This window comes from Nilaparvata lugens, chromosome 2 (assembly GCF_014356525.2).
Source record: "Nilaparvata lugens isolate BPH chromosome 2, ASM1435652v1, whole genome shotgun sequence".
Classification (NCBI taxonomy): domain Eukaryota; kingdom Metazoa; phylum Arthropoda; class Insecta; order Hemiptera; family Delphacidae; genus Nilaparvata; species Nilaparvata lugens.
This window is the reverse complement of record NC_052505.1, coordinates 72,705,147-72,716,083: the sequence shown is the minus strand read 5'-3', so window position 1 is coordinate 72,716,083 and position 10,937 is coordinate 72,705,147. Positions and strand designations below refer to the sequence as shown.

At 36.2% G+C, this 10,937-nt stretch overlaps 2 protein-coding genes across 3 annotated transcripts; both read left to right on the top strand.

The window, feature by feature from the left end:
* The first annotated feature begins 259 nt into the window (after positions 1-259).
* LOC111063039 (EEF1A lysine methyltransferase 1) lies at positions 260-10,932 on the top strand. 2 transcript variants are annotated; one of them, XM_039421675.1, is made up of 5 exons: positions 260-509; positions 7,172-7,361; positions 8,657-8,813; positions 9,530-9,739; positions 10,726-10,932. In XM_039421675.1, exons 2-5 carry the CDS (start codon positions 7,173-7,175, stop codon positions 10,869-10,871), a joined length of 702 nt encoding a protein of 233 aa, XP_039277609.1. In that variant the 5' UTR covers positions 260-509; position 7,172; the 3' UTR covers positions 10,872-10,932. The 2 variants fall into 2 exon arrangements, with proteins under 2 accessions (XP_039277609.1, XP_039277608.1); XM_039421674.1 differs by having other exon boundaries at positions 285-514.
* On the top strand, positions 1,902-2,279 carry LOC120349677. Its single transcript, XM_039420177.1, has one exon. It carries the CDS (start codon positions 1,902-1,904, stop codon positions 2,277-2,279), a length of 378 nt encoding a protein of 125 aa, XP_039276111.1.
* Positions 10,933-10,937: the final 5 nt, after the last annotated feature.

Sequence of the window (10,937 nt, the reverse complement as noted above, 5' to 3'; positions counted from 1 at the left end):
TAATAATAATAAATTACATTAATTTCATCAAGCAAGAAATTATATTATTTTTTAATAATTTCATAATTAATTTTCATAATTTAGATGGAATATTTTGTTATCTAATAATTAATTCTACATTGTTAAAAGACGATCTGGCAACAAAGCAGATTGACAAGGATAGCAATACCATTGCTAATAAAATACTGCTATTATAACGTGGAACTCCCTATTGTCACGAGACACGGAACAATTTACCACTGGAACTGGAACAATTTATCACTAACCGACTCACCGTGTTCCCACTCCCAAATCCCAGAACGAACCCATTGACAACCCAACGTGCTTGCTTTTTCGATACCATAATAAATATGTAATATGTTAAACGTTTCAAGTTATTCATCTAAAATACTGGATTGGATTCTAAATGGGCATTATTTTGTATAATAATTATTGCTTAAAAAATAGATTCTAATTTTTACAAACTACAACATAAAAACGACTGACAACATTCAACTAACTTTTTGGAGGTTAGGTAATGATTAAGATTCAATCATAATATAATTATTATGCATTTCTACTTATAGGCTATTGTTTCAACGTTCTATCACTTCAATAGTCCATTTCATTTATTAATTAATTTAGAGAATGGCCAAAGCAATGAGCTGTTTGGTATTAATTAATTATTTTTTATAGATGTTCCTACTATAGTTCAGAAATCGTCACCGTACTGAACAACTGTCTCTTTCTAGATCCCTGCGCAGTTCATAAAAGAAAAATTTAGTTTTTATCATAGTGTGCAACACAATTTTGCCTTTTTCACCCTATAAGGCCCCAACTACACGGGCGTCTTACGGTCTAATTTTTTCACACTTTCGAGTTCTAGTGAAATGCATTGTCTCTTATGTGGATTACTTGACCTCATAAGCGACAATGAATCCGGTTAAGGAGTTGAAAAAATTCAGCGCGCCTTTCGAATGTATGGCCTCTTAGGGGAAGTGTCTTTTTTTTTGCTTGTTTAGTTTTCCCATAAGAGACAATGCATTCGGCTAGCGCGTCTAAAACGCCCGTACAGTTATTGCTTGAATGTGCATTTCCTTAGCGGTGTCTCGTGATGCGTGGCTATAAGCAGGCATCTCAAGACGCAAGGCTACGTGTCTCTAGACAAGTGGTTAGAGCCGCCGCGTCTAGAGCACATAATCTATAAATTCATTAGATTCGTTGACTATTGGATGTTGTAGAACGTTATGGTGGCAGATGAATCAGAAGTGTTGGTTACTATAATTAAGATTCATATCCAATGAACCATTAAATCCAATTGATTTGCATCTTCCCGAAAGCGGCTGAGGCACGTGTCGCGCGCCCTCTTCTACCTGGCATGCTGATTACATTTTTCGAACGAGACCTGTGCATGAATCGGCCCTTGAAAATTTTAGAGGTGTCTTGTCCAGTACATCCTGGAATGATATTTTCCTCTCATCAGGTGGTACTGAGTTGTTTGCAGCTTTTTTCAATATTTTCGTGACAGATTCGATTTCTTTTTTCCTGACATTGTCAGGCCTCAACGCCCCCAGGCACTAAGGAGGAGACCTAGACATCTGGATAGCCACAGGCCCTTACTGATGATCTGGCCAGACTTAAGGGACTCATGCTCGCCCTCAAGAACCGATGTGAGGATGGTGATGCTGACACCTCAGCTAGATATAGAAACTTTAAACAATTCTACAAGAGGAGGATCGAGCTGGCTAAGAGGTTGGCAACTTACCGACAGATTGGGGATGCACCTAACCAATGCAAAGCTGCCTGGGATGTGATAAATACAAACAGATCCATGCCACGGAAAAAGATCGACTTTGCAAGCCCGGATGATTTTAATGGCTTCTTTGTGGGTTCGGTTCAGGATATAGTGGATTCCCTGCCTGATGCTCATACTCTACGCTCTACGCTCTTTCAAAACCTCAAAAAGTCCAGATGTGTTTGGCATGTCTGTGAGCATGTTTCGAGAGGTTGTTGATGCCATTGCAGTTCCTCTCTCTGCATCTGTCAATGAGTGCTTGAGGTCTGGAAATTTTCCTGATTTCTTGAAAACATCAAGAACTGTCCCAGTCTTCAAGAAGGGTGATCGTGAGAACCTTCGTAGCTGCAGGCCAATCTCCAAAACTCCTGTCTTTGGCAAGGTGATTGAGGCAGCGATAAAGCCTCAGCTGGAGGCTTTTTTCGAGGAGAATGGCCTGTTCTCCAACATGCAGTTTGGTTTCCGAGTTCCGGGAAATCAACAGTGGGTGCAGTCGACCATTTAGCTGAGCGGATTGATGCTGCCTTTGAGGATGGTGAGTCTCTTGCTCTGGCTCTGTGTGATCTGAGCCGAGCTTTCGACTGTGTGGACCATCACATTCTACTTAGAAAACTCAGTTTCTACGGTCTAATGGACTCGGCCTTTTGCATCTTGGGCTCATACCTTTCTGGAAGGACTCAGCTTGTCACCCTCAGTGGTGCAAACTCCCGGACCCTTCCGGTGGCTTTTGGTGTTCCTCGGGGATCGGTGCTAGGGCCTACACTGTTCCTTGTCATGATAAACGACCTCGACGACAATGGTTCTTCTCTGATGTTTGCGGATGATGCATCACTTCTGTCATCGGGTGCTGAGCTTGGGCGGATTTTGGAGGCGTCTGCAGAGCATCTTCGATCTGCCACTTCATGGTTCCTCGCTAATCGATTCCAGCTGAATGAGGACAAGACCCAAAGGATCATCTGCAGCTTGTCACGAGAACCGCGTGACCCTCAGAATCCAGTAAAGCTGCTGGGTTTTGTCTTGGATTGCAAACTCAGCTGGAACAGTCATTTACAGCAGGTAACCAGCCGACTCTCCCGCATTTGCTTCCTGCTGCTCAGGATGAGGGGCCTGGTGACAGAGAGGTATCTCTTAATGATGTAACACGCTCTCTTCCATTGCCACATCACTTATGGATTGCTCCTGTGGGGTCATTCGGCAGGGGCTGCTGATGTCCTGAGGCTGCAAAAGAGAGCTTTAACAATTTATAACAGGCAGCGACCATCTTGCCCACTGTAAGCCCATCTTTTCTCGCCTTGGTGTACTGACTGTCTTCAGCCATTACATCCTCCTGTGCTTGGTGTATGTCAAGAAGATACAGCATACTCTAGCTGCCCGTAGTGACATCCACCGCCACAACACCAGGCGCAGTGAGCTGTTGGATATCCCTAGGAGACGCCTCCACCGATCACAGGCCAGTTACAGGATTTCAGCCCTGAAATTCTACAACAAACTGCCTAATAGTGTGAAGCAATTGGATGAGGCCGCCTTCAGGAGAACCATCCGGAAGCTACTGTGTGCAAAGGCATACTACAGTGTAAACGAATTTATGGGTGATAATTTGAATTTTTATTGAGAGCGTGAGCACTGGATCACTGCCATCTGAACTGTTACAGTTTTTTTTCATGTGTTTGTACGTGTTTTGATTTTTTGACGCCATCGATCCCACAATTGTGGGTAATGGATGAAGCTGAAGGTATTAAAGGTATTTATAGATTAATGTGCTCTAGCCGTAAAATGCTACATTCTATACTCTGTTAGTGGGTCAGAATCTTGCTCACTATTTTCTTCACTTACTTCATCAATATTGGAGCGCCTCAGATCTGCGAAATTTCAATTTGTCAAGTGTATTAGGTTTTAAAGGTAAATATAAAGGTTAGGGATGTAAGGTGCTTTTAAATGGCAATATTTTAATATTATTTGAAATGTCATGATAATTTTACATAATAAACACATACCGAAATGTAAGTGTAAGGTATAACAAAATGGTTTTAAAATATTAACATATTTGACATATAGCATAAAAGAATGACACCCAGCAGTATAGTCCCGTCAAATGGTCGTTTTTCAGGAAACAGCCCCGAAAGAATTTCTCTTCACGGTTCTATATGTATTTTGAGGCGCTGATTTCGAATCTGAAATTTTCTGACACGCCAGAGGGCGGCTTCACACCCCCAAAAGCCCCAAAAACCCTTTAAATTTCGAACTTTTTTTATTTTTCCATTTAATCTCGAAAACATCGAGTTTTTGGAGGAAAATCATTCTCTACACAATTAAAGATAATAAAATTTCCAATAAATCGAGTGGTCGCGCAGGATTCAAAAAGGGTATTTTAGGGGTTTTCAAATTATGCAATACCACTTCTACCTTACAACTTGTTTTTTCTAGTATAGAATAAAAACCACACATCACGTGAAAGAACAATTAATTCTGAACAGGATTCCTTAGGAATTTTCGAATTTAGTAATTGGGGGAGGGGAATACAACCAAAAATAGAAAATTATGTCCTACAGCCAAAATACAAATTTTTCATTATAATACCTTTTCAAGGCCTTCCTAACAAAAAAAAAAAATAATAATAAATTAAATACATATTTCGGCTGAAATCATTTCACGAGGGTTATTTTCTATGAGAATCACCCGTTAGAAACAATTGTAGTATTTCCTAGTGAGATGGTACGTCATAAGGATACGTCAAGGATCAAAACTTTACACTTATAACTTTTGACAGAATGATCAGATCTCCTCCTACTACAGCTCATTCTTCTCAGCTCGTCAAGGCGGTTCAAAATCATGTATCATTACTGAAATTTGATGAAAAAATAAAAGATTCCTCCTTTAGTGTATTTTAGCCCATACACAGAAAAATTGCCAATTTCTATATTCAAAACTGTGTATCTCGGTAACCCGAAATGATAAAAAATGGTACTTTGTATTAATTTGAAGAGCAGAATCTCCTCTTTCATGTGAGGTAAATGAATTTTATAAAAATATGATCGTGAAGTAAGATAAGTTTGTTTAAAAAAAAACAAGAAATTTGTGATATTATCCTCATTTTCACAGTCTCGACAGTTTTTCGATAATAAACAGTCATGCAAGATGGATTTAAGGCAACGTAGCTCATAGAGCATGTTTTTCTCTTTCATTTGAGACCAATCGCAAGTTTTTATAATGTATCTTACTCGTTTTATAGACTCTTGAATAAGAAAATACAAATAATCATTTTTTCAATTGGCAGTAACTTTTGAACGGTATTGAAATCAGAGGAGAAAATTCTCTACAACCTTGACTACTTTCTGGATTTTGTATCTGAAGTGTTTCACAAGATACGCAACTTTGAATATGCGAGACTGTGAAAATGATTAACATATCACAAAAAACAGGATTGTTCAGAATTAATTGTTCTTTCACGTGATGTGTGGTTTTTTATCTATTCTAGAAAAATATCCAAGTTGTATGGGGTAGAAATGGTAGGTTTGCATAATTTTGAAAATCCCTTAAAAATACCCCTTTTTTGAAAATTCGTAGCTCCGGAACAAAAAATGGTAGAATTCTGCGCGACCACTCAATTTATTGGAAATTTTATTGTCTTTAATTTTGTAGAGAATGATTTTCTCCAAAATTCAAAGTTTTCGAGATTAAATGGAAAAATTGAAAAAAGTCTGAAAGTTTGGGGGTGAAGCCGCCCTCTGGCGTGCCAGCAAATTTCAGATTCGAATTCAACGCCCCAAAATACATATAGCCTAGAACCATATAGAAAAATTCTTTCGGGACTGTTTCCTGAAAAACGACCATTTGACTGGACAAGTATTACAAATGTGCAACTCAAGATCAAAGATTGGGTAGATTTCTTGGGAATTTTTCCAACTAAGCGGAAACATTCAGTTCAGTTATGTTTTAAAGCACAGGTTCAGTTTATACTTTTAAATGGCAATAATGTTGATATTATTCGAAATGTTTTGATTCTTAGATAATAGACACAATTGACGAAAAGTTTTTTGATTAGCTGTTTTAGCACATTTGAAATTTGGACAATATGAATGTCATCAGACAACAATGCCTGTCGTCATCGACATCAGAAGTTTACTCTCAAACGAAAACCCACCTTCATCTTTATCACTAATGCTGAAAGATCTTAATATTTATGTTATGGTTTACATCAATATTCTCTTATGAAATAAAAAATAAGTTTTTTCCTTACTCTAGAGAGTTGATAGTTCCAAAAAATCTTTCCTAATCATATTTTGAAGAACATAATATAAAAAAATCATCTGAGATTTCTTATTAATAGTCTATTGGTGGTTTCATAAAAAACCTACACTAAGTTATATGGGTACTGTGTTCTCTTGGATCTTTGACAATATTATTGATACTTCTTTGTTTCTTTCCGACTACAATTTCTTTCAATATAGAGAGAAAAACTCTCTTGCTATTATAATATCACCAATATAAAATTATAATTTATTACTATTATAATGTTGAACCAAAAGTTTAGTCTGTCCACATTCCTGGACACGAATACATTAGATATCTAAATTGCCCCTTCATATCTGAATATTCGTAGAGAATAAATCCATGATCACGGTGTCTTCTGCCTTCCAACAAATATTCTGTTGAGAAAATTCCAAATTTCTTGCAATTTTCTTTAAAAAATATTGAAAGATGGAATACTATCAACACGTACGGTAACATAGTAACATAATATTACTATGAAGAGAAGTTTTTGAACTCTTTGTAAACTAGATTTCCTACTGATTTCTCACGGGTTTGGTAAGATATCAAAATATTTAGCACTTTCAATACTTGATGATGGTGCTGTGTTTTGGCATGACTTTCCAAGTCAGAAACTTAGGAGGTGATGTACCACCAGAGTTTCAAATTGAACTCTGTTATGGTTACACTTCAAATCGAGTCAAAAGAAAGAATTAACCATTTTTGGATGATGAACCAGCCTACATTTCTACTTCTCCAAATAATTTTTCAGTAATTCATCTGACGCTCAGAAGGTTTAAAAGATAATTATTATTTTCCAATCTTTCAAAACCACTACAAGAAAAATTCAATTAGTCCAAAAGTTGATAAAAAAAATCAATTAGTCCAAAACTTTACAAGAAAAAATCAGTTAGTCCAAAAGATTTTCCCCGCAAACCCTCCCGACTCCTCTACATCCACTTAGCTCTTCATAAAAATACCAGCTTCCTCTGTAGAAAAAATATTCCTATTAAATGAGAGAAAACAAGAAACTTTCATTGAATTAGTTGAATTTTCAGCAGAAATCTTTGCAGCTTGAAATGCTCAATAAAGCCTGCATCAACATTAACATGATTGTATGTAATAATTTATTATTTATATAAATTGTAGAATGATGGCTCCATCAAATGGTGAAGACGATCAACTATCAGGTGACGATGAGCCACAGTTATCGACTGAAACACTTCTTGCGCTGCAAGAATTCTATGCAGAACAACAAGAACGAGAAAAACGCTTACAGAACCAAATCGAAGAAAATGGCTCTAATGCTGCGAATATCTCCAACTTTGATGAGAATTGGGTATGTGTATGATTTTTAAGTTTTATGACAGTACTAGCCGTCAGGCTCGCTTCGCTCGCCATATCGGTCTAGCCAGGGGGCTCCGCCCCCTGGACCCCCGACTGGATCGTCCAAGAATGAGATCAGCAGGGTCGCTTCGCTCGCCTGCATTTTTGATTTGTAGGGCGATCATATGTTAGGACGATCCAGTCGGGGGTCCAGACTAAACGTCTGACTAAACGGATATGGCGAGCGAAGCGAGCCTGACGGCTAGTAATATAATTTTCCCAGGAATAGCTCTGATTGAAGTAGCAGTGCCCAATCAATTTTTGCAATCAATAAAATAATGCATTTCAATCTTCAACTTGGTGCCAACCTAACAAAGTCAACTCAAACTTAATGCCAACCTGACAAAATTATTAATTTAGTTGCCAGTTAACAACTGTTTCGAAGAGGTACTCTCTAGATCTAGATTATAGTTCCATATTAACATTTTATGGTATGGACATTTTTCAATTATAATTAAGAGAATAAGAGAATAATTATAATTAAGAGAATAAGAAGAATATACATGCTAAAAGACGAACTTTAAACCCTTAAAAACCACCCTTAGAGTTGAAATATTGCCAAAAGATGTCTTAGTGCGCCTCTAAAGGGCCAACTGAACATACCTACCAAATTTGAACGTTTTTGGTCGGGTAGATTTTTAGTTCTGCGAGTGAGTGAGTCAGTCAGTCAGTCAGTGAGTGCCATTTCGCTTTCATATATTATATAAAAGAAAGATATTACCAAATGGATATCTGGAGATATATATATTTTTTTTATCATTAATAAGTATAATACATGCCTTATTCCTTCAACATAAAACCCGCCGGCCGGGTTGGTCTACAGTGGTAAGGAGCGTTACAAACTTCGGTCTGCTAGCGCCGCTTGCATCGGTGGGCTCAAATCCCACCGATGGCATGGACGTAGATCATCTCATCAATCCACCATCACCCACTCACAAGCAAAAAGTTTATGTGGGCATCATCCGCAATAAAAAAGACTTGATATTTTTCATCTTCTTAAATTCTAATGATAAGGATAAAAGATAAACAAACATAAGCAATTCACAATAATATGCCAACAAGTAGATCAACATGGTATGTTAATAAAACCCCTCACAGTTACAGAGATTGAACAATATTAGACTACTGCAAGTCTTATTTCAATCACCTAGAAATATTTGTTATTATACTAATGTATATATAGTGTCCATCTTATCAGCTTTTGAAATTCGCCTTTAATTCGTCGCCTTGATATGTATTTTATTGCAGCAACTGAGTCAGTTTTGGTACGATGAAGAAACAGCCAATACGCTGGCCAATGAAGCGTGCAGGGCTGCTGGCAGCAATGCATCAATTGCGCTCGTCTCATGTCCCACTTTGTACTCTTTGGTCAAGAACAGCAAAAGTAGAAATCAGACAACTTCAGGTAATTATTCTTTCGGTTTTTTTTTCATTTCAATTACCATCAGATCGCTATCTATTCTAAGTTATGAAAAACAGATAAATATTATTTATAAGCATCCCCTAAAAATCTGGGTCCTTATAAAACACTGGCGCTCAACCTCTCCTTTGTAATCGTCTCCCCTAATGGATCAGACATAATTATGCCAATGCCAGTTTCAAATGTAAGTTCAAAATTAAGGCTGTGCAAAGGCTAAACATAAACTTTCTACTGGTGATATTTTTAAAAGTTTTTCGATTTCTATACTATCAAGCTATCAAAATGAAATAGTTTTCTCAGGATTTTTTTTTATCTTTACTTTCTGAGATATGAGCGCCTAAAGTTTGGTTTTGAGACAGAACATTTCTAATTCGGTGAGAGATAATCCATGAAATTTAGAGGATGAATTCTTCATGGTATTGCTGCTTGAATTAAACAAAAAATTGACAAAAATATGAATTTTTGAGAAAGTTATTCATTTACAAAAAAATGAGCAAAAGTAACTCAGCTAATAGTTATTTTTGGTAAATTGATATTTTTGTGTTATTCAATCTACAATACCGCGAAGAATTCATCCTCTGAATTTCATGGATTAATCTCTTACCAAAACTTTCAAAAGATACGGAAAAATCTTATTGTAATGTTTTCTAAAAGCTCTCTATTGCTACATTGTCAAATTGTCTACTGGTGAATTGTTTCAGTCAGCTTACTGGAATACGATCGACGATTTGCTGCTTATGGGACAGATTACATATTCTATGACTACCAGTCTCCATTAGATTTGCCCAAACAATTGGAGCACCAATTTGATGTGGTGATTGCTGATCCTCCCTTCCTATCTGAAGAGTGTCTACAGAAGACGGCTCAAACAGTGCGATTCTTATCAAAGGACAAAATTGTGCTCTGTACAGGTGAGAAAGAGGTCAATACTTGCCACACCCTTAATGTAAACCAAAAACGTGATAAAATGTTACGTATGTCTTTTTAATATTTAAACAAAAATTTGCGCATATCTGATGCGTTTCGAAGTGACAGAAAAGATAACTCTGTCCTATTGACGTGATAGATACTCTAGGATTTGATTCTGATGGTCCAGGCATTCATTTGAGGACCAGATCCAAATTCCTTTGAGTAGAATATTTTTGCAATGAAGTTTCATGTCAAACCAATTACTCATCAATTATTGGCCTATTCTCCAGGTAAATGAAATAGTCCGATTATTTCCGTTCATTTCTCAAATTCATCTAAATAATCTGTAATTGCTCAGAACTGTGCTTTCTAAAGGCTAAAAGATGCTCAAACTGGTCTGATAGAACTAGAATGCGTGAAATGGAGAGATATTTTGATTGTAATTATACCAGATTTTGAAATCCAATACATTTTTAATTTTTACTCTAGCCCTTGGTAGGCCTAATACATCAAAATCGGACTGTTTTTTCAGACGATAAGTTTAAACATCTTGACCAGTATTCATTTATTCCTTCCTAGTAGCCTAAGTGCGAAGTTGAAGAAAAATAAATTTTCAATTTTTATTCTAGTATATAAATTGTTTTTTTTAAATTTCAATTTTTAATTTAAATTAGAATAATTCTAATTATGCCTGGTTTTGGATTTTAGAACTCTTATTTAACTTAATAAGCCATTGAAGTTCAAGCTGTCAAATCTCTTGAAACATTACTAAGTTGTGGTAATTCCTATCATCTATTATTCTTATTTTTATGTCATACACGGTACTGCATTATAATATGTAATCAATTTTGTTCAAATATTATAACATGAAATTAAGTTTTATCAAAGGGTTTAGTAATTAGAAACGAGTTTCTCAAATTCATAATCCTTCAAAATAATATATATATACTTTTTATTAACTAATCAACTCCTTTTTTGTAAATGACAGGAGCTATCATGGAAGAGTTGGCTTGCTCACTACTCAATCTACGCAGATGCTCATTCACACCGAAACACAAAAACAATCTTGCTAATGAATTTGCTTGTTTCTCCAATTATGATTTTGACAATTTTGTAAATAAAAATGAAACATAATATTCTTTCCTCTTTTTGTCAGTGAATTTGTTAAATATTTACAAATATATACTGAATACTAAAAAA

Coding starts and splice junctions, on each gene's coding strand:
- LOC120349677 (XM_039420177.1), top strand. CDS start 1,902: ATGCTCATACTCTACGCTCTACGCTCTTTCAAAACCTCAAAAAGTCCA.
- LOC111063039 (XM_039421675.1), top strand. CDS start 7,173: ATGATGGCTCCATCAAATGGTGAAGACGATCAACTATCAGGTGACGAT. Junction 7,362..8,656: donor CCAACTTTGATGAGAATTGG/GTATGTGTATGA, acceptor ATTTTATTGCAG/CAACTGAGTCAGTTTTGGTA. Junction 8,814..9,529: donor TAGAAATCAGACAACTTCAG/GTAATTATTCTT, acceptor GAATTGTTTCAG/TCAGCTTACTGGAATACGAT.